The sequence below is a fragment of the Vulpes vulpes genome, chromosome 5 (genome assembly GCF_048418805.1).
Source record: "Vulpes vulpes isolate BD-2025 chromosome 5, VulVul3, whole genome shotgun sequence".
Lineage (NCBI taxonomy): Eukaryota > Metazoa > Chordata > Mammalia > Carnivora > Canidae > Vulpes > Vulpes vulpes.
In genome coordinates, this window is record NC_132784.1 from 139,015,468 (window position 1) to 139,039,136 (window position 23,669).

A 23,669-nucleotide genomic window follows, 5' to 3' on the forward strand; every position below is an offset into this window, starting at 1 on the left:
TCAAGGAAGTCAGGCAGCCATCGGCCAAAGTCTGAGGGGACAGCGTGGGAGGTTCAGCCCTCCAGGCTGGTGGCTGTCAGCCATTCAGTGGCCACCACTCACCGCTACTGGAGGCGGATGCCTTTGCCTGTAAAGGGCACATGGCTCCTCCCCTGACTATTGTAGGAAGCACAAGATCATATGTGATATACAATCACTGTGAAGGGGCACGCGGTGCCTGGCACCTAAGAAGCACTTATTAAATGGTAGCTACTTTTTTTTGCATGAAATATCACACATACAGACAATAAAATTACAAATACTGTATAACATAATCAAGGACATCTTACTGTACATGTTGCTTCTTCATCAAACGCATACGTGTGATTTACTGAGCATGCTTCATGACGAGGTCGTACATGAGGAACTTTCAGTGGGCTTGTCCAACCTGAAAACAAAAATGTATGTGCTTTGGGTTAAAAATGCGATACACTTTTCTTTCACCAGAAATACTTCCTAGTAGAAAGCTAAACTGTGTGATGTTAACTGATGTTAACTTCCAATGGATTATCTAACAACTTTTCTTAGCAGTGAGAACTGAATAGCTCTGGAATGTACACGTTAGGATAATTATAATAGTGCAGAATTATTTGTTCTTACTCATTACTTGAAGAGGCCTGTTGGGTACTATGAATCTGTAGATGAGCTTGTGGATGTTTTGGGGATGGTGGCAACACAAAGGAATCAGGTTACTATGCAGATAACTTATCATCTCACAATAGATGTCCTAAGAGACTAGCAAACATGCACACTGACTTCAACAAGTATTTACTGCGCCATAAATGGAGGTAGGTGTGTACACCAAGGCAGAAGGGGGTTCCTGATGCTGAGGTGAACCAATGGAAAAGAGTCACGTAAGTAGATGATTCCCATGTCCTGCAGCCACTGTAATAATACTTGCACTCTGAGTGCTGTGGGAGGGCAGAGGAGTAACAGGAGCTCAGCCACACTGTGGGGAGATAAGAACATCTTCCTGAAGATGATACATGATCTCACCATGACAAAGGGGAAGTCAGAGGCATTAGAGGCCGAGGAGGCCTCAACACACCGCTGTTGGCTTGGAAGACGGAGGAGGCCGCGTGGGAGGGAGCAGCCTCCAGAAGAGGAGCATCCCTGGCTGTCTGAGAGCGAGGAAACTAACACCTCTAGTGCCAGAAACCAGATTCTGCACAACCTGAATAAGCCTACAGTAGATCTTCCCCAGATGCTGCAGGTTTGGGCAGTGAGGTCCTGAACAGAAAACCAGTTGCCCCTGCTCAGACTTCTCATAAAACTGGGAGCTAATGAATGGGTTTTGTGTTAGGCTGCTAAGTCTAAGGCACTTCGTCACAGCAGCAATAGAAAACATCGAGGCATAGGCGAGAGGTCAAGGCACAGTGAGAAAGGCAGTGCTGAACCCCATGATTATTTCAGTTTTGAGAATAAGGATAATTCTGTCTGCGACACAGCTGGCCGGAGGAAATGCTCCAGAGGACTACCATGCCAACAGCAGCAGGATGGCACTCTGTGGTTCCTTCAGATTTGCTGCCATTGAAGCAGCGGCTTTGAAAAAGGAGGAAAGTAGAACAGAACCTAAAATTTGATTTGTAAGCCAGAGTGAGAGATAGGGAACAGGACACTGAATTACAACTATGAATGTCAGGGTCACGACATTCACACCTAAATAAGATGAGGTCATTTCCGTTGCCTTCAGTATCTACTGCTGCAAGACAAAGCACTCCGAAGCCTAGGATCTCAGAACAACCATTCATTGTCCTCCAGGACTCTGAAGCTAGTCGGGGTGCTACATGTCAGGTGGGAGAGCTCCAGAAGTCCAAAATTATCTCGCCCACTTGCCAGAGTGGGTATCGACTGTTACTGGGGAGCTCAGCTGGAGCAGCTGACCAGTACCTTGCTTTTTGTTATTTTTTTCTTCCTATGGGCCTATGTTGAATTGTTCACAAAATAGTGACTAAGAATTTAGAGGGAGAATCACAAAAGGCCCAATCCCAATGTGCAAGTACTAAAACAAGTCTCCACTTGCTAACATCTTACAGGCTGAAGCGCAGAGTCAATGTGTGAAGGAAACAGACCTCATCCCATGGTAGGAGGGGAAGCAGGCGCACATAGGAAGCAGTGAATTGCCAAGGGCCACTTTTGGGATCAGCGATCGCTCATGTCTACTTCACAATGTACAGCCTCACTTCACTACTTTCAGGCCATCAAACCAGTATCAAGTCCTTTGTCAGGGAAACCACTACACTATTTCTTCACTTATTAGAGATTTAACATATTTGAAAATGTGATATTTTCATCGTAAGTTGGTTTTGTATGTAACCCATGAAATTGTATGAGTTTGGAGAGGTCTGCCATGAACACTATTTTTCCATAGGTCCTATTATTATAAAACATTTCCATAATGTGGTGCTTTTAAAGAAACAGAACCTTAAAAGAAAGATTTAAGGACTATTCTATTGATATTTTCTCATTCATGTGTTTTCTCTCCTCTAATGGCTAGGAATATGTTTTTTCAACATCTAAAATACCATTGTTAGTAGTCTTCTCTGAGTTTTCTTTCTCGATATAGCTAACAGTAGGCCTATTTTGTTATTTTCAAAGAAGTATTTTCAGGTTTAGTTGATTTTTTTTCTGCTTTTCTGTTCTCTATTTTACCTATATGCACCAAACATAGATCTTCAAGATACATGACACAAATATTGACAGAATTGAAAGGAGAAATAACTCTACAATAATAGTTGGAGACTTTAATACTCTTTCAGTAATGGATAGAACAACTAGACAAAGATCATCAAGGAAATAGAGGACGTGGGGTGCCTGGGTGGCTCAGTTGGTTAAGCATCATCTGCCTTTGGCTTGAGTCATGATCTCAGGGTCCTGGGATGGAGCCTCACATACGACTCCCTGTTCAGCGTGGAGTCTGCTTCTCCCTCTCTCCACTCATACTCTCTGTGTCTCTCTCAAATAAATAAAATCTAAAAAAAAAAAAAAAAAAAGATAAATAAATAAATGAAAAGGAAATAGAGGACTCAAAAATTTGACCCAAAAGGATATACAGAACACTTTATCCAACAGGATCCCCAAGCAAAATACATATTTTTCTCAAGTGCACATGGAACAGATTATGGGATGCCTGGCTGGCTCAGCGGTTGAGATGTCTGTCTTTGGCTCAGGGCATGATCCCGGCAGGATCGAATCCTGTGCTTCTCCTTCTGCCCATGTCTCTGCCTCTATCTCTCATGAATAAATAGAATAAATAATCTTTTTTTTTTTAAAAAGAATAGGTTATGTTGTAGGCCACAAAATAGGTCTTCATAAATTTTAAAAAACTGAAATAATACAAAGTATATTTTCTGATCACAATGGAATCAAAGTAGAAATTGATAAAATGGAATGAAACTACAAATCAATATGTGAAAATTAAACATCACATCCCTAAATAAACAAAGAAGAAATCCTATGGAAAATTAGAAATTATCTTGAGACAAATGAAAACAAAAACATAATACAACAGAAGTTATGGGATTCAACAAAAGTAAAGCTAAAAGAGAAATTTATAGGAATAAGTACTCATATTAATGAAAAAAGATCTCAAGTAAACAACCTAAATTTGTAACTTAAGGAGCTACAAAAAAAGAAACTAAACCCAAATCTAGCAGAAAGAAATAATAAAGATCAGCATAGAGATAAATAAAAGAAAAAAAAAAAAACCAACAGAATCAATGAAAGCAAAAGTTGTTTTTTTGGAAACATAAAAAAAAATTGACAAACCTTTAGCTAGACTGATTCAGAAAAAAAGAAGATTCAAATAAACTAAAATCACAAATGAGAAAGGACACAGGGCAACTGATTTTTGTTGGAGGAAGTCATCAAGAAGATGTGACTGTAAGCTGGACTCCGGCATGGGAAGCTTCTCACCCACTCCCATCCTTGAAATATACTTTCTGCCCCCAACTCCCCCAGTAGGAGCTATTCTTAGAATGTAGCCCAGAGTAAGGTGTTGTTGCGATCATCTGGATGGTATATATGTCTAGACGCTGGCAAGGTCTTTATATAAACTTTTAGGATTCCAGCGGCCAGCTGTGGAGATCAATTTGTCTTGCAGCCACCCAAGACAAGCCTTGTATGTAAGTCCTCTTGCTTATTAAACCTGCCACTTACCCATCTGGAGTGACCTGCCTCTTTCTTTGTTCTCCCTCTGCCCTCTGTGTATGAGAGCCAGTTTTGGATTTCACCCAAAGAACTCTTGAGGTTGCAAACTAACAACTTTACAGAAATAAAAAGGGTAAGAATATACTATGAACAACTGTGCACCAACAAATTTTATAACCTAGATGAAATAGACAAATTCCTAGAAACATGAAACCTATTAAGATTGAATTATGAAGAAACAAAAAATATGAACAGATCTGTAACTAATAAGGAGAATCAATAATCAAAAACTTATCAACAAAGAAAAGTTCAGGACCAGATGGTTTCACTGGTGAATTCTACAAAACAAAGAATTAATACCAATCCCTCTCAAACTGTTTCGAAAATATTGAAGATAAGGGGATGCTTCCAGACTCATTCTATGAGGCCTACATTACCTTGATTACAAAATCTGACACAGACAGTACAAGAAGACTGCAGATCAACATCGCTGATAAATATTGATGCAAAAATCCTCAAAATACTAGAAAACAGAATTTAACAGCACATTGAAAGTATTAAATTCCATGACCAAGTGAGCTTTATTCCTTCAGTGCAAGGAATTGTATTTGTGCATTGTCAGAGGCAACGTAAAATGGAAGAGCCATTATGGAAAACCCGTATGGTGGCTTCTCAAAACATTAAACATGGAATTATCATGTAATAGAGAAATCCCACTTTTGGGTATATACCCCAAAGAATTGAAAGCAGGCTCTTAAAGAGGTATCTGCACCCCTATGTCTATAGCCATATTATTCACAATAGTCAAAGGGTGAAGCAACCCAAGGGTCCATCGATAGATAAAAAAACAAAATGTGGTATATACATAGAAAATTATTCTGCCTTAAAAAGAAATTGACACTTGGAACGACATAGACATTGTTGTCCATGAGGACATTATGCTAACTGGAATAAGCCAGTCATGAAGACTTTATGACTCTACTACGACTTCACTTATATAAGGTTTCTATAGTAGCCAGATTCTGAGATAGAAAGTAAAACAGTGATTGCCAGGGGGTAGAGGTAGGGGAGGAGATAGGGAGTTAGTATTTAATGGGTTCAGAGTTTCAGTTTTTTAAGATGAAAAGTGTTAAGGAGATGAATAGTGAAGATGGCACCTAATGCCAATGAACCACACACTTAAAAATGGTTGACTGTTATGGATTGAAGGTTTGTGTACCCCCCACAAATTCAAATATTGAAACGTCTAACCCCAATTGGAAGGTTGGGCCTTCGGGAGATAATTAGGTTTAGATAAGGTCTGGAGGGTGTGGCTCTCAGGATAGGATTACTGTTCTTATAAAAAGAGGAGGGGAGAGACCAGAGCTGTCTCTCTCTCTCTCTCTGCCATGTGAGGAAGCAGAAGCAGGCCCTCTGCAAGCCAGAAAAGAAGGCTCTCACCAGGAACCAAATTAGCTGGTACCCTGATCTTGGACTTCCCAGCCTCCAGAACTGTGAGAAATAAATGCCTGTTGCTTAAGCCACCCAGTCTATGGTATTTTGTTTTAGCAGCTTGAGCTGAGACAGTGGCTAAAAAAGAAAAATGTAGGAAGATATACTAAGAGTTATAAATATTGATATTAGGAAGCTGAATGTAGGAAAGTCAAGGATGTGATAACTGGCAACCTCTACTTTCTCTGTGGTAAGGAAGATGGATCACCTGCTTAAGGAGAGGCAAAAAGACCAATGAAAGGTTTGAATACAATTAGGGTAAGTGTAGAGTACTTGATTGGTAAATGAGAAAGAACGTCAACTAGGAACAAAAGAGCGCTGAACCCAATTAATTGTCTAGACAAAGTTGGAATAAGGCAAGAAATTGGCAAATTGGCAATATAATCGTTTATGATATTATTTTGGTATTTATGAAAGCCCACTGAAAAGCATACTGATGTGTGATCTAAGTAATTTTACAAAGACATTCTTCTTTACCAGAATGTATTTGAAATTATGTGGATTTAGGTTGCTAAAAACTGAAAAGTACTTATTATTTACAATTAACGATTATTTCCAAGATGTACAAAATCATTGAAAACCTAGGACAAATTATATCAAACCAAATCCATGGCCTGCCAGTATTACTCTTTGAAACTGTAATAGTTAATATTAACAGCTACTATTAATTGAATGCTTTAACCAAGTTCTAGGAATTTTGTTGTGTTTTACATGTCTTAATTCACATAATCCTTATAATTTTATGAGAAGTACTGTTAATGCCAAGGAAATGAAAATTCTGGACTTTCTAATCACTAACATTTATTGGTGCATTCACATATTCCTATGTGAATTACACGAAATAGTTCTATGACCTTAGGAAGCATTATTGGCACATGAATTTACAAATATAGATACATAAAGGCATAAAGATTAGCAGCCAACCCTGGGGCATAGTACGAGTAAGGCTTCGATCAGGACGAAAGCTCAGCAAGTCTACTGAGTTCTGTTGTAGTGATCCAGGTAGTGAGTTCTATACTTGGTTCTGAATTGTTGGTGCAGTCTGTTGACCCTATTCTCGTTGTATGTCAGCTTTAATAAATGATTTCTTCAACCTCTATTTTGTTGTAATAATGCCTTGGGAGTCCAGTCTTAGAAAAAGTTACAAACCAAAGATATTGTTCTTAGAAGTTACACTACACTAGCCTAGGGTGACTGCTTACGTGAAGTACTATGCTTGTCCAAGGTAGGAGAACTAGGAAAAACGACTTCAATTCCTTTAAAGACATACTCTATTATTTTACATTGAAACATTAGCAAAAGAGTGAGCTCAAGCTCTTTCCTTCACAGAGTTGAAAAACAGTCACTGGTTGGGAATCAGTAAGATGTTCTGCGTCGGCAACACAGCCCTGAACTCATCAGTGGTTGAGCGCGAATGACGGTAGCTTTCAGTAATGCTGTGGTTCACTAGGTGGCACTTCCGGGGGCTTATAAAGTGCTCATTTCTTAAAACAGGTTGTGAGCCTCATCCATACTCTTCATATGGAAATTCCAAACGAAGGGATTTCCTGAAGCCCATGTGCCAGTCCAGAGCTGGAGTGCACACTAAAAGCCTAACTCTTACCATATGCTTGCATCTCTCCAAATCGCTGTCTGCAGGGTGGGGCGGGGAAGAGGGGCTCTTCTTGTCTATTACTTTTTCCCTTTTTCTTACCCCCTGCCAGGTCCTGAGAGCCTATGGCCTCTCTCCAAGGAAAAGTGGCAGGAACCACGAGTCCTCACTGCTCCAAACACTGGTGGCATCACTGTTCCTCCAGACTGTCCCGTAGGCCTGTAGTCTGTGGGCAGTGCCCAAGAGCAGTGGAGGGGGGTGTAGCCTCTGGTGCTAGACGAAGCTTAGCATCTCTTGCTACAGCATGTGGTCCTTTCCCTTCCACACGCTCAAAGATGTTAACCTCCTTGCACTCCCTGCTTGCCACACACACCCCCATACAAAAATCCTCCGCGTGGCTTTCCTTTGGACGTGTTTCTCACTCTTCCCGTAGCAGGCCTGTGACACTCTCTGGGAGTTCTCACACAGAAACCCTAAGGCTAAATATCAGTAAGAGGTCATCCATTCCGTGTCCAGGGCTACGTAAGGGTTGCTTCCCAGTAGACCCGGAATCTACCTGTAACTACCTTCCGTTTCATTTCAGCTCCTGTGACCTCGCTCTTTTATAACCACCAGCAGATTTGTTTTTTCAAGGGAGACAGATATACGCAGCCATGCTACATGAGTATCAAAACTAAACATGTATGTCCTTGTGGAAAATTTAGGTTATCCATATGTCTAGAATAAGTTATCTGATATCACTTTGCGTTGGTCACTTACCCTAATTAATGCACTTTTAAAAACCATTTTTTTTTACAAATAGGTTTATAAAAGGCTAATCATTCTTTTTTTCTTACAATCTATAATTTTATTTTTTAGTTTTTTTTATTTATTCATGAAAGACACACAGAGAGAGTCAGAGACACAGGCAGAGGGAGAGAAGCAGGCTCCATGCAGGGAGCCCGATGTGGGACTCCAGCATCATACCCTGGGCCGAAGGTGGCGCTAAACCCCTGAGCCACCCGGGCTGCCCAATCTAGAATTTTAAAATAAGAATCCTTATTCAGTTCTTTACAACTTTATGTTAAATTTACTGCTAAATACTTAATCTTATATCCACACTCTTCTCCCTCGTTTAAAAATTGTAAGGCCCATGTAACTTTATTTACCTCCAAGTCTTGCTCTGATGGAAACGTCTGGTACTGCCCTGGAATTCCATCTCCTGTCCTGTTTTAGTTCTTCTAACAAAATGTTTTGCCTTTTTAGCGTTGTTTGAAATCCCGTGTCTGGCCTGGGAACTCGATGCTGCGGTTTCACATCACTGAAATCCACCAGGCTTGGTATGGCTCTGCCAACGCCAGGCTTCAGGTCAGCATCGCCACCAGGACTCAAAAACCCTGAACAGCAATCGCCCAAGGGCACGTCATCTCGAAGTGGAAATAATGGATAATCCTGCCCATACGGTGGGGGATAAGGGTAGTGTAAATGGTAGTCTGGCAAGACTGAAGGGGGGTAAGGGTGAAATTTAAGAAAAGCAGGGTTGCATTTCTTTTCGATTCTGCCATAGTTGTGTCTGTCCTCAACTCCTTTCACAAAAGGCATGTTCATTTTCCTTAAGAGATCACAGTAGTGGGGGTAACCTATATTCTCAATGGCCTTTTTTCCTGAAAGGATGGACCTCTCAGAGATACTTATCTTTCCAGGTCCGTACTGTGAACCCATATCCGTGGCCTTTCTCTTTTGAATTCTGGATGACTGTAAATTAAGTGCTTCTGAGGACTCCTATTTAACTATAAAACTTACTATCTCCAATAGTTGAGGATTGGTTCATCTAATATAAAGTTACTGATCTGCTGTTCTAAATGTCGATAGAGTATTTTTTTTTTTTTAAGACAAGTACTTTTTCTCTACCAAAAGTATAGAGCAGTAAGGGACCAGGACAGGAAAAAAAAAAAAAAAAAAAGAGTCCCTGTTGCTTGGCAACAGCTGGAACTCACACACTGGACCATTTGCTATATATGTCATAATTTAATTCTTAGGAAGAACAAGAGTCGCCTTGTTAGTATTTTCATGATAGCCTCCTTACCACTGCTCAGGAAAACTGTGCTCATTTGTAATTTGTTTTTAAATGCTTCCATAAGTTGACACCTTATTCACTAAAGGGTACAGAGCAGCTAATCAAGTGAGAATATATTTTTTAATGTATAAATACATTTGACTAAAATTAAGTACTTAAAGACAGGATACGATAAATTACAAAACTCCCGACCTAAATAAATGTAAATTTAAATGCAATGCAAAGAAAGAACGGGTATTAGACTATAGTTCATTCAGTGCACCTAATTTTTAACAAAAATAATAGTCCAAGTACAAATTCATCTTAAAATGCCCTAAATTATCTTACTCTTTGGCTACCAATGTATGGAGTAAGACCAATGGAGTTTGTGCACTCATTTCAGAAAATTAGTAGAAAAACTAGTAAAATATGAGCTATTACCTCACATGTAAAAAATAAAACATTAATGTATTGGTTATTCAGAAGCTCATTTCAATGGGATAATTTGGACTTGCACGAAAAGGAAGTTTCACAGGAATTCCAAATATTGGATTTAAGGCACGAGGTTCACACCATCCCTATTGGAATAATAATAATAATAAAAAAGCAAACATCAATGAGACACCTACTTCCTTATTCTAGCAACTGGCTTTCCATCTTTAGATTCCCAATACTTATGGACTAATCTCCAATATAACGTCCTTGACCACAACGCTTGTCCTTCTGTCAAGTTAAACGTGAGGAATTTACACAGCAGATGAAGGTAGGAGGGACCGATGAACTTACGCAAATTCTTAATGGCAAAAGTCAGTGGCAGTCAGAGGACCATTTGGTGTTGGTCAGGCTTTCTAGTTTATAAAAATGAAAAGGCGGGACGCCTGGGTGGCTCAGCGATTGAGCATCTGCCTTCGGCTCAGGGCGTGATCCTGGGGTCCTGAGATTGAGTCCCACGTCGGGCTCCCCGCATGGAGCCTGCTTCTCCCTCTGCCTGGGTCTCTGCCTCTGTGTGTCTCTCATGAATAAAATGGAAAAAAAATCTTAAACACAAAAAAGTAAAATCTATAAAACCAAGTATCGAAGAGGATTGGAATAATAGGTCCTCATACACTGACGGTGGAATGCTAAAGTGTACAATCACTTTGAAGACCAAACTGATTAGATCTCATAAAAGTTGAACATTCACATACCCTACAATCTAGAATGCTACTCCTAGGATTATATATCCTGGGGAAATGATTACACCTGCACAGCAGAACACAGGCACAAGAACGTGCCCGGCAGCGTATTTGTTGTAACAAAAACTGGAACAGGGACGCCTGGGTGGTGGTTGAGCATCTGCCTTCGGGCCAGGGCCTGATCCTGGGGTCCCAGGATTGAGTCCCGCATGGGGCTCCCTGCATGGAGCCTGCTTCTCCCTCTGCCTGGGTCTCTGCCTCTCTCTCTGTGTCTTTCATGAATAAATAAAATCTTAAAAAAAATGAAAAGGAGATTCAGCAGGTGCCATACTTAGGCATAGTGACTGAGCACTTTTCAGTAAAATCTGTATTGATTTGATGTCCTCAAGGGAACTGCAAGGTCTTGACCACAACGCCGGCTAGATCCAAATCGTACTAAGGCACGCTCCGGCACAATTTAATCAGAAAGAATTTCTAAATATGTAAATGTACTCAGTGGAATAAACCACACTGCGGACAGTTCACCAAACATTTAACATCTGCAGACAGAGCCAGAAAACTCCAGGAACGTCCTGATCCTGGTCTGGAAAAAGGCTTTGTTCCTTTTTCCAGTTTCTTTCCTTCCTCTCTTGTCTGTCCTTCCTTCCTTCTCCTTCCTTCCCTCCTTCCTTCTTCCCCTTCCTTCCTTCCCTTCCTTCCTCTTCCTTCCCTTTCTCCTTCTTCCTTCCCCGCCCTTTTTCCTTCTTCCTCTTCCTTCCTTTCTTTCCTTCCTTTCCCTTCCTTCCTTCCTTCCCCTGCTTCCCGTTCCTTCCTTCCTTTCCTTCTCCTTCCTTCCTTCTCCTTCTTCCTTCCTTCCCCTTCTTTCCTTCTGTCTCCTCCCTTCCTACCTTCTCTCCTTCCTTCCTTCCTCCTTCCCTTCTCCTTCCTTCTTCGTTCCTCTTCCTTCTTCCCCTTCCTTTTTCCTTCCTCTCCTTCCTTCCCTTTCCTTCCTTCTTCCTCCCTTGCTTCCCCTTCCTTCCTTGCTTCTCCTTCCTTCCTTCCTTCTCTCCTTCCTTCCTTCTCTCGTCCCTTCCTTCTCTCCTTCCTTCCTTCCTTCTCCTTCCTTCTCCTTCCTTCCTCCCTCCTTCCTTCCTTCTTTCCTTCCCCTTCCTTCTTCCTTCTCCTTCCTTCCCCTTCCTTCTCCTTCCTTCCTCCTTCCTTCCCCTTCCTTCCTTCCCCTTCCTTCCTTCCGTCCCCTTCCTTCCTCCTTCCTTCCTTCTTTCTTCCTTCCTTCCTTCCTCCTTCCTTCCCCTTCCTTCCTTTCTTCCTTCCTTCCCCTTCCTTCCTTCCTTCTCCTTCCTTCTGTCCTCCTTCCTTCCTTCCTTCCTTCCCTTCTTCCTCCTTCCTTCCTTCCCTCCTTTCTCCTCCTTCCTTCCTTCCTTCCTTCCTCCTTCCTTCCTTCCCCTTCCTTCCTCCTTCCTTCCTTCCCTTTCTCCTTCCTTCCTTCCTTCTTCCTTCCTTCCTTCCCTCCTTTCTCCTTCCTTCCTCCCTCCTTTCTCCTCCTTCCTTCCTTCCTTCCCCTTCCTTCCTTCTCCTTCCTTCCTTCCTTCCCTTTCTCCTTTCTTCCTTCCTTCCTCCTTCCTTCCCCTTCCTTCCTTCCTTCTCCTTCCTTCCGTCCCCTTCCTTCCTTCCTTCCTTCCCTCCTTTCTTCCTCCTTCCTTCCTTCCTTCTTCCTTCCTTCCTCCTTCCTTCCTTCCCTCCTTTCTCCTTCCTTCCTTCCCTCCTTTCTCCTCCTTCCTTCCTTCCTTCCTTCCTCCTTCCTTCCTCCTTCCTTCCTCCTTCCTTCCTTCCCTTTCTCCTTCCTTCCTTCTTCCTTCCTTCCTCCTTCCTTCCTTCCCTCCTTTCTCCTTCCTTCCTTCCCTCCTTCCTCCTTCCTTCCTTCTCCTTCCTTCCTTCCTCCTTCCTTCCTTCCGTTTCTCCTTCCTTCCTTCCTTCTTCCTTCCTTCCTCCTTCCTTCCTTCCCTCCTTTCTCCTTCCTTCCTTCCCTCCTTTCTCCTCCTTCCTTCCTTCCTTCCTCCTTCCTTCCTTCCCCTTCCTTCCTTCTCCTTCCTTCCTTCCTCCTTCCTTCCTTCCCTTTCTCCTTCCTTCCTTCCTTCTTCCTTCCTTCCTCCTTCCTTCCTTCCCTCCTTTCTCCTTCCTTCCTTCCCTCCGTTCTCCTCCTTCCTTCCTTCCTTCCCCTTCCTTCCTTCCTCCTTCCTTCCTTCCCTTTCTCCTTCCTTCCTTCCTTCTTCCTTCCTTCCTCCTTCCTTCCTTCCCTCCTTTCTCCTTTCTCCTCCTTCCTTCCTTCCTTCCTTCCCCTTCCTTCCTTCTCCTTCCTTCCTTCCTTCCCTTTCTCCTTCCTTCCCTCCTTTCTTCCTCCTTCCTTCCTTCTCCTTCCTTCCGTCCCCTTCCTTCCTTCCTTCCCTCCTTTCTTCCTTCCTCCTTTCTTCCTTCCTCCTTCCTTCCTTCCTTCTTCCTTCCTTCCTTCCTTCCTTCCTTCCTTCCTTCTCCTTCCGTCTCCTCCCTTCCTTCTTCCCCTCCCTTCCCCTTCCCCCTCCGTCCTCCGCTCCTGGAGCTGAGGTTGCGGTGGCGGCAGCGCAAGCAGGCAGGGGCCCGGCTCCGGGGTCGGGGGCGGGGGGGGGGGGCGCCCGGCCGTCGGGGTGGGGGTGGGGGTGGGGGTGGGGGTGGGGATCGGGGTCCCCGCGTCTCCGGGTCGCGGCTGTGCCCGTCCATCCTCGCAGCCGCAGGGCCGAGCGGGTGGCCCCGGATCCCGCCGCGCCCGCCCGGTTCCAGAACCTTCTGGGCTCGGCGTCGACGGACGCGCGCACGCGGCAGCCCCCCAGCCCCGCCCCCGCCGCCGGAAGTGGCGGCCCGTCCTTCCGGCCTCCCTTCCGGTCCGCAGCGCGCCGACTTCCGGCGGGCAGGTGCGCGCGCGCCGCCTAACGACAGTCCGCGGCGACGGTGGGCAGCGGCGGCGAGCGGATGGAGGCCTCGGCCCCCGGCCGGCGGCGGCGGCGGGGCTGGCGGCGGGCCCGGGGCGCGGGCTGCGCGCTCAGCTGGACCGCGGTCGGCCTCGTGCTGTCCGCCTTCGTGGCGCGGGCGTCCCCGCCAGGTGAGGCGTCGGCGCCGCCCAGCCGCGGAGGCGCCGGGGACCGTGCGGGGCCCCCGTCCGTCCGTCCGTCCGTCCGCTGCTCCGAGGCCTGGAGCCGCAGCTGACCTCGGAGCGCGCGGTCCGCGTGGACGCGCCGGAGGGGGGGCTCCGGGGCTCACGGCCTCGGGAGGGCGGCCGGGCGGGCGGGGACTGAGCGGGAGATGCTAGAGCCGCGCGTGCCTGTGAGACTCGTGGGGATGCAGGATGGAGACGCAGGATGGAGCCCGTGCGGGACTCGGGCTCGTGACCCCGGGGTCACGACCTGCGCCCAGCGGGTGCCGCCCGCTGAGCCCCCCCCATCCCTGGGGATCCGAGAGCCTACGGGGACCTTCCTAGGGCAGGCAGCGGCCTCCCGGCCCCGAGGACACTCGCCGCCCTGGGTTCCGCGCTGTTGCGGCGGGTGCTGTGCTTTGCGCTGCTGCTGCTGCTGCACTGGCCCCACGAACGTGAGCGCGCATCGTACCCGAGCCCCACGCGGTCTGTGCCACGTGCAGGGTGCTTGCTGGTCAAGGGGGGGTCACGGCGGGCCCTGGCCCCTGGACCGGCTGACGCAGTGGGAGACCGTGCAGGCGCTCGAGGGACCCGTAGGCGGGGGCAGAGCATGTGCCCGGAGGGAGGGGCTGGAGACGGGACCAGGGCAGGCCGCGGGGTTCGCGGGGTTCACGGGGTTGGAACAGCTGGAGGGGCGGGGCCACGGGGTTAGAGCGGCTGGAGGGGCGGGGCCACGGGGTTAGAGCGGCTGGAGGGGCGGGGCCACGGGGTTAGAGAGGCTGGAGGGGCGGGGCCACGGGGTTAGAGCGGCTGGAGGGGCGGGGCCACGGGGTGAGGGGGTGGAGGGGCGGGGCCACGGGGTGAGGGGGGTGGAGGGGCGGGGCCACGGGGTTAGAGCGGCTGGAGGGGCGGGGCCACGGGGTGAGGGGCTGGAGGGGCGGGGCCACGGGGTGAGGGCTGGAGGGGCGGGGCCACGGGGTGAGGGGCTGGAGGGGCGGGGCCACGGGGTTAGAGCGGCTGGAGGGGCAGGGCCACGGGGTTAGAGCAGCTAGAGGGGCGGGGCCATGGGGTGAGAGCCCTGGAGGGGCGGGGCCACGGGGTGAGGGAACTCGAGGGGGAGGCCCTGGTGACCTCAGTCGGCAGGTGCGGGTCCCCAGGTGCAGAGGATTGGGCGTTTGAAAATGGGTATTGCAGGTGGTTGTGGAGACCCCGGAGGCGGGCGATAGCGGGGAAGCAGGAGGAGGTGAATCTCGGGGGAGTAGACGGAGGAGGCCGCGCCTTCCCTGTGACCCGCCGCGGGCACTGCCACACCCGCCGCTGCGGTGCCCCAGCTTCTGACCACGCACGTTGCTGATCTTGTCTTCTCGTTCTTCATAGTCGGATATTTCATTCGATTTCCAAGAGGTTTTCGCTTGACCCAAGAAACGGTGAAAATTGTGGGATCATCCAGTTTTCCAGGTATGAACAAATAGACCTTCAGTCATTTTAAGAAAGTAGTTAACATTTGTTTAGATTTATCAGCCCCGTCCCAAAGGCTGACGTTCCCCAGACATCCTGGTCTCCTGGGGTGGAGATGTATTAGAGGTTTTTCCGTGTAGTTTTATTTCTCCACTTGTGATTCCGTTTGTCGTAACTGCCTAAGTGTGTGCAATGTTTTCAGGAGTTAGCTGATTGGAGTCGTCTATAGTGCTTGTGTTTGTTACAATTATTAGCCATAATATTGAACTTACGCAGTTTGAATATGCTGAGAGTCTTCGCAGATGAGATCTGCATGTTGTAAAGGTTTTGGATTCATGAGCTTTTCCAGGACACACATGAGAGGCACTAAAGGTTTTTGGTGGTTGTTTTTTTTTTTTTTTTACTGAAGTCAATTTACATGCTTAAAATTCCTCCTTGAAGTGCACATTCCAGTGGTTTTTAGCATACTGGCAACGGGTTTTGCAGCGATCACCATGTATTACCATAGCGCTTTGACAGCTCCAGCAAGGAAGGCTGTACCCCGTAAGCAGTCACCCTCCAAGGCTGGAAACCACTGATGTTTCTATCACTATTAATTTGCCTGTTCTGGACATGTTATATAGGTGGAATCATATGTGATGTGGTGCTTTGCATGTGGCTTCTTTCACTTACAGTGTTTCGGGGGTTTATCATGTCATAGGATGTATCAGCACATCATTCTGTTTTAGGCCTGAATAATATTCCTTTGTATGGATATACCACTTTTTGTGTATCCGGCAATCGATGGATATTTTTTGATTGATTCCACTTTTTGGCTATTACCAACAATGCCATTGCCAACATTCCTGAAGAAGCTTCTGTGTGAACTCAATTCTAATTTATTTCTCCTGAATATATATACCTAGAACGTTGGGTAGCTCTATGTTTAACATTTTGAGGAACTGTCAAACTGTTTTAAAGAGCCTTTAATATTTTACTTTCACACCAGCAATGGACAAGGATTCAAATTTCACATCATCCTTGCTAACATTTTCCGTTTTTTATTTTTTTGATTATAGTCATCTAGTGTGTGTGAGGTGGATTGTCATGTGGTTTTGATTTGCATTTCCATAATGTCTAATGATGATTAAGATCTTTTCATGTGTTTAACAGACATTTGAGTATCTTCTGTGCAGAAATTTCTATTCAGATCTTCTACCCATTTTTTAATTCAGTGGTTTTTTTTTTCAAAAAAAGTATTGAGTTGGACTTTTTTTTTTTTTTTTTAAGCATTCTGGTCACTAAACCCTTGTTTGATTTACAAAGTTTTTCTTCAATTCTGTGGATTATGTTTTCACTTAAATTTTTTTTTAATTTTTAAATTTTGATTCCAGCATAGTTAACATGAAGTGTTGTATTAGTCTCAGGTATACAATATGGTGATTCAACCATTCGGTACGTTACTTAGTGCTCATCACACACGATAAGGGTGCTCTTAATCCCCTTCACCTATCTCTCTACCCCTCCTCCTACCACCCCTCTGGTAACTATGTGTTTGTTTTCTATAGTCAAGGGTCTCTTTCTTGGTTTGCCTCCCTTATTTTTTTTCCTTCCTTCATTTGTAAACAGCCCAAATTTGTCCATTGATGGATGAATAAAGAAGATGTAGGGTGTGTGTGTGTGTGTGTGTGTGTGTGTGTGTTTATATACATATGTGTGTGTCACACAAAGAAAAGTCAAAAGACTTTCTTTTTCTGTTCACTTGTCTTGATGCCTTGTTGAAAAACAATAGATGTATGGGTTTTTATTCTGGACTCTAAATTCTATTTCATTGATCTCTATGTCTGTCCTTATGACAGTATGACACTGTCTTGAATTCTTTTGCTCTACAGTAAGTTTAGAAATCATTAAGTCAGAGTCCTTCAAACTCAGTCTTTTTCAAGATTGTTTTGGCCATGCTGGGTTTCTTGTAAATCCATATTAATGCTAGAATCAGATTGTCCATTTCTGCAGAAAATCCCATTGGGATTTTAGTAAGGATTGCATTGAAGTGTCAATCAATTTTGGGAGTACAACCAACGTAACCCTATTAGCTTTTCCAATTCATGGACTTGGAATATCTTTCCGTCTACTTAGATCTTTAATTTCCCTTAGTGGTGTTTTAGAGCTTTCAGTGTACAAGTCTTGCACCACTTTTGTTAGATTTATTACTAAGTATTTTTTTCTTTTTGATGCTGTTGTAAATGGAACAGTTTTATTTAGGTTTTTAATTGCTCATTGCTGTTCTATAGAAATACAGTTGAATTTTTCATGTGGTTGTTGTATCCTGTCACCTTGCTGAATCATTTATTGGCTTTTTTTTTTTTTTTTTTGGCCAGTTGCTCCAGCCAGAACCTGCAGTTCAGTGCTGATGAGAACAGATATCTTTGTCTTACTCCTGATGTTAATTAGAGAGAAGGAACGGTTTCGGTCTTTTGCTATTAAATATGACCTTAGCTCTGATTTTTTTGTAGATGCTTTTTGAAATTGAGAATGTTCCTTCTGTTCCTAGTTGGTTGAGTGCTTTTATTGTGAAAAGTTTTTGGATTTTGTCAAATTCTCTTTCAGCATACATAGATGATCCTGTGTTTTCTGTCCTGTGTTCTATTGATATAATTCAGTGTTACATTGATTGATTTTGGTATTTTGAATAAGTCATGCATTCCTGGGATAAATCCTGGTTGATTATGATGGATAATTCTTTTTCATGCTGCAGGATTGGCTGCTACTATACTGAGGATTTTTACATCTGTATTCATAAGGGAAATTGTTCTGTGGTTTTCTTGTGTTGTCTTTGTCTGATTTTGGTTTTAGGGTAATAGTGGCTTCATAGAACAAGTTAGGACATGTTTCTTCCTCTTCTAATTTTTTTTTAAGAGCTTGTGAAGTGTTGTTGATTTGACTTGACTTCTTTGGTGAAATTCATCAATGAATTCACCTGGTGCTGGGCTTTTTTTTTTTTATAGGAAGATTTGTAATTACTAATTTAGTCACTTCACTTGCTTAGGTCTATTCAGACTTTGTTTTTTATTTATGGTTTCTGATGAGAAATAAGCCACTAATTTGAAGATCATGTGTATGCAACAAGTTGCTTTTCTTGTCACTTTCAAGAGTCATCTTTTTAGACTTTAACAATGACTATTATGTGTCTAGATATGGATCTCTGAATTTATCCTAGTTTGAGTTCATTGAGCTTCTTTGATATGTAGATTCATGCCTTTCATCAGTTTGTGGAAGTTTTGCCATTAGTTCTTCAAGTATTATTTGTGCCTTTATACTCTCCACCATTCCATGGAATTTGTATTACGTATACACTGCTGTGCTTGATGGTTACCTACAGGTCTCTGGGTACTGTTCATTTATCTGTATTTTTTTTCCTCTTTGACTGAATAATCACAAATTGATATATCTTGGGGTTTGCCAATTCTTTTTTTCTGCCTCTTTAGATCTGTTTTGATTCTTATAGTGGGTTTTTCAAATTTTTATTGTACTCTTTAATCCAGAATTTCCTTTGGGTTCTTTTTTTTATATATATAACTTCTGTCTCTTTATTGATTTTTTTTTGAGAGAAATCATTTTCATACTTTTTTTTTTGGTACTTTAGGTGTTCTTTGATCATATTTGAAACAACTGATTTAAAACGTTTGCTCAGTAAGTCCTAAATTTGGGCTTCCTCAGGGGCAGTTTCTTTTGGTTGCTTTCATTTTTCCCCTACCTATGATAATACTTGTTTTTTTTTTTTTTTTTTTTTGCATGTTTCATATTTTGGTAGAAAACTGGACTTTTTAAATAATTTAATATAGGAATTCTGGAAATAAGGTATAAATGTTTTTGGTGTTTATTGTTATTGTTGGTAAGTTTAATAACTTTTCTGAACTGCTTAAGTTATACGTATGTGTAGCCACTGAAGTCTCTTCTCAGTTAGCATAGGCTGATTATTGGATGGAGATTTTATTGACACCTGGAGCTCATTAATCTGGTCTCTGCTGAGGGTGTTTGCATGCTTGTTGTCACACACCCTGAACATTTAGCTAAGCGGTGGATAACTCTGTTCTTTACCGTCTGTTGTGCAGAGCATTGGTTTCAGCTGAAGGTACGGACTTAAGTCTCAGTCTTGACGGAACATGCTCAGTGCATGCATGTGGCCTTCTATTTTCCCAGAAATATGTTAGAACTTTTCAGAGCCCCTATGGACATGTCATTCCCAGCTTTTCCTCTCAACCTTTTTGGTTAGGCAGCTGTTACCCACTGCATCAGGCATTTCAAAGTTAAATGAAAGCATCTAGTTATTTTTGAAAAAATACTTTTTGGGAAAAGGTTTGTACAGTGGCTGTGCTTTGAGTTAGATAAATGAAGACAGGCTTGTAAGTAGTGTCTTCCAAGAAACTTCCAGGAAAAGCCAAATAAAGACAGTTCTTTGGGAAGGAGGCCTTGAAGTCCCTCCAACCCTGTTTGCCCCTTTAGTAGCTGCCAGGCTGCTGGTTCTTACAGTGATTGGCGTGGTGGTTGTCAGAGGGAGGGCAGATCTGGGGGGTGATGGGAATGGGGAAGTTTATGATGCTGCCAGCCCATGAGGCCCTCCTAACAAATTACCGCAGACTGGGTAGATTAAACAAAATGTATTGTCTCCTAATTATGAGGCCAGAAGTTCACATGGAGGCAGGGTTGGTTCTGTTTGAGGGCTGTGAGGGAAGGGTCTGTTCCAGTTCTTCTTCCTTGGCTCGTGGGTGGTCAGCTCTGTTTAAGGTCTCTTCACGTCATGTACCCTCTGTATTTGTATGTGTGTCCAGATTTTCTCTTTTCATAAGACACCAGTCATATTGGATTTGGGCTCACCATAACAACCTCATTTTAAGTTAATTACTTTTGTAAAGATTCTGTGGTCACAAAATTATGGTCACATTCTGAGGTACGAGGATTAGGGCTCAAACTACATACTTGGGGAGAGGCATAATTCACCCCATAATGCTGAGAGTCAGTTGTTTTTCTTGAATAAGTTTTTCACAGGTTGCTGTAAATCTTTAATTTTCAGAGTTCTGAAGATGTTGATCTTGACAATTTCTGTCAGTTTTTGCATTACCTTTATGAGGGAGATAATTTTTAGTTCCTTATCTAGCCATTTTCATGGATATCACAGCTTTTAACACTACAGCCTTTAAACCTAAATTATAAAATAGACCCGTAATAAATACAGAGAACAAACTGATGGGTTCCATAGGGGAGGAATAAAGGGGAATGAGCATAAGGGTGAAGGGGAGGGGAAGATATAGGTCTCCAGTTAGGGAATGAGTTAGTCACGGGGATAAAAGGTACAGTGGCAGGGATGTAGTCATCAGTATTGTAAGAGCATTGCCTGGTGAAATATGGGAGCTACACTTGTGCTCAGCACAGTGTAATGTAGAGAGTGGTCGAATCACTGTGTTGTACCCCTGGAACTAATGTGACATTATCAAGTATACTTCAATAAAAAATAAACATGAACTACAAAAAAAAAGACTGTTCTGGGAGTTTGCTTCTGTCAATATTAATTATATCAACATGAAGATAAATTGGCATCTTTAAAATTAATCATAAGTGTACAGTCCCGTGATTATGGCATTCTGGTCTAGCTGTACATCTTTTGCTGGAGTCTGAGCATATTCCCCCAGTGGCCTTGTTTGATTATCAGTTAACTTCTGTTTATTGTTCTCTAAATGTTATCTTCTTTTTTATTACGTGGCTTAATACATTATTGATGAATGAGGTGCTATTTACTTGTGTATGTTGATGTTGTGTTAGGAAACTTCGCAGTTCACTTATATCTTCTTTGATTTAAAGAGGTTGGTAGAGACTAGAGGGAAGGACCATAGGCATGGCATGAGTTATTTGTTTTGTCACAGACGAAGCAAGAAGGTTATACCTGTGCTGAGTTTCTACAGATGAGGACATTTGGATACTTACCTGAGTAAAAGCACAGAGGAGTGGTTCAATGTGCTGCTTTAGGGAGGGCTGAGTAGTTTGGCATGGTTGGGGCAAGTGATGTGAAAAGAAGTGTAATGAGAGAGATGTAAAAGATCATGCCCAGAAGAGCCAGTAAGTCATGCTGAGGAGTGACAACTGTATACAATAAGCATGTATCTAAGAAGTTAGAAAAAAGAAGTGGAATTTAGCTGAGGCAAGTAGGGAAGAAATAAAAGGAGGAATTAATGAAAGAGACCAGAGAACAACAATAAGTTGAATGGAACTAAACTCTGTCTTTGGAACAGTTAGTAGATGAGCTTTTGATAAATGTTTTCATGAGAGTAATGAAAGTACAAAAAAAATGTTCCAAGTAAAGATATGCTGATTTTTATATTTTATAATGTAGTATTTTGAATAATTTTATGCTAATAAGCTTTAAATGAAAAACCCTAGTAAAATACAAACTTAAAAAACAAACTTAAGTTACTTAGAAGACTAATAATCAATTACATTCTCTTGATTGGTAATCAAAAATTTGTTCTCATACTTTTTTCTATTACAAATAAATAAAGAATGAATGAACGAACCAGGCTAAATAGTTTTCTAAGGACAAAACCTCTTTCCATAGGAAGATCTGCCCAGTCAATTTTATGTGGCTATTACAACTTTGGACACCTTCCTTAAGCATTACTAAATTGTAACTTTAGTAATAAAATTGGAAAAGAACAAAAGATAGTATAAAAATTATACACAGTTGTATTTCTGAATGTAGGTACGGGTATCCCAGGAATAATATTTACAAATTGAATCCAACAGTATTTTTTTTTATTTGTTTATTGATTTATTTGAGAGAGAGAGGTATGTGCATAAGGTAGGAGGAGCAGAGGAAGAGAATCTCAGGCCAACTCCCTGCTGAGCAGGAGCCTGGTATGGCACTTGATCTCATGACCCATGAGATCATGACCGGAGCTGAAACCCAAGAGTTGATGCTTATCCATCAGGCACCACTGAATCCAGCAGTATTTGAATAAAAGAGCATGATCAGTTAGAATTATTCCAGGAAAGCAATAGTATTATCAATCATTCCATTAAAATATTCAAGAAGAAAAAAACAATCATTTCATTCAGTATAGAAAGAATTGTTAAAATTCAATAGCAATTAATGATAAAAACAAATAACCAAGAATACAGGGTAACTTTCTTAAGCTACGGAGTAGTATCTATCTAAAACCTACATTTGTGATGTGATGAGCACTGGGTCTTATACTATTGTTGGCAGATTGAATTTAAAGAAAAAAGAAAGCTACATTCAGTGAACATCAGGATATATGGTAAAACATGAGAGATACAGTCTCTATTTAAAGTTAGGAATTTCAATTCTCAAGTACAATTTTATTTTATTGAATCACAAAATTTCTGTATTTGATGAATCAGTGAAGAGTCAGCATGCAATTACTGAGGAATTACTGGAACCTTTTCTAACAGCTTACTTAGGAGGAGCAAATTCAGGATAATTGAATTGTTACTGCATTCCTTTTGTATCTCCTAAAGATACTATTTTTACATGGTTAGTGATCAAAACCTTTAAATCTTAAAGTGGGAAAAATGCTTAATAAATAAAATCATAGTGTAATTTATTGAGTTTTTACACACATAATCTTTAAATTGAGTACTTTGGGTCACATCAATATGAATAATCTACTATTCCTCTAATTTAAACAAATTTATTGGTTCCTTTCAGGCTTGGTATCATTGCAAAAACAAAGTCTTAATTCATAATTGTCTTAATAATTTGTAATTAAAGTCATATTCTGGGGATAAAATAAATTAGTATGGTGAGCTCTTCATAAAAAACTAGTGCATTATTTTCAGATTGAGACATACACATGCTCAAATAAAATACATGTGTATATTTTTGAGTGTTATTACATGGAATGCAAAGAAATTTAGTTTTTTTTTCTTAGAAATTTAGTTTTTATCAGATAATTGCAATATCCCCCAAAGAAAAGTTATGAAAACATGCAGCCCAGACTACCAAATTAAGGCATTATAGAGCATGAAAGAATACAAAATATTATTGGAACATTTTAATATTGTATTTTCAGTGAAAGTATATGTTATGCTCCATCAAAAGAGTCCGCACGTGTTATGTGTAACCCCACGGCTGCGAAATTCGGAAATGGTAGATCCATCATTCCAATGGCATGGGCCAAAAGGAAGAATTATTTCAGGTAGGCTTTTGTTTCAATTATCATAATTACATTAATATACTAAAATATACTCAGAATAAAGAGAATATTCGTATCTCATCTATTTCTGTTTCCTCACGTGTTTTTCTTGTAATTTCCCTTTGGATTGAGGGTCTCACGGTGTGTGCCTAGTGTAACCATTCTTCACATATCTTAATCTGAGAGACACATTAGATGACTTAAATGTTTGGAAAATTCTCTAGGCAGCTATATTCGACAAAAATGTGACTTTTTAAGTTCATAAAGTCATTTGGGGTTACCTTAAGAGTTTTGTTAATCAAGTGGCTATGAAGAAGCTGATATAGTTCTAGTTTTTGTTAAAAATACTAACAAGCCTTTTGAGCTGCAAATTTACAAATACAGT

At 42.4% G+C, this 23,669-nt stretch overlaps 2 protein-coding genes across 2 annotated transcripts in view; one reads left to right on the top strand and one right to left on the bottom strand.

The window, feature by feature from the left end:
- Window positions 1–8,971, bottom strand: part of SPMIP7 (sperm microtubule inner protein 7) — a 59,832-nt gene extending 50,861 nt beyond the window's left edge. Inside the window, exons 1-2 of the mRNA XM_026006641.2 lie at window positions 8,419–8,971; window positions 330–427 (exon numbers count right to left, since the gene is read on the bottom strand). Coding sequence (XP_025862426.2) covers window positions 330–427; window positions 8,419–8,971 — 651 coding nt within the window. The remainder of the gene's footprint in view (window positions 1–329; window positions 428–8,418) is intronic.
- Window positions 8,972–13,465: 4,494 nt separating this feature from the next.
- ZPBP (zona pellucida binding protein) overlaps window positions 13,466–23,669 on the top strand; it is an 88,859-nt gene continuing 78,655 nt past the window's right edge. The window contains exons 1-3 of the mRNA XM_072757402.1: window positions 13,466–13,610; window positions 15,018–15,098; window positions 23,162–23,287. Coding sequence (XP_072613503.1) covers window positions 13,481–13,610; window positions 15,018–15,098; window positions 23,162–23,287 — 337 coding nt within the window. The 5' untranslated portion in view covers window positions 13,466–13,480. The remainder of the gene's footprint in view (window positions 13,611–15,017; window positions 15,099–23,161; window positions 23,288–23,669) is intronic.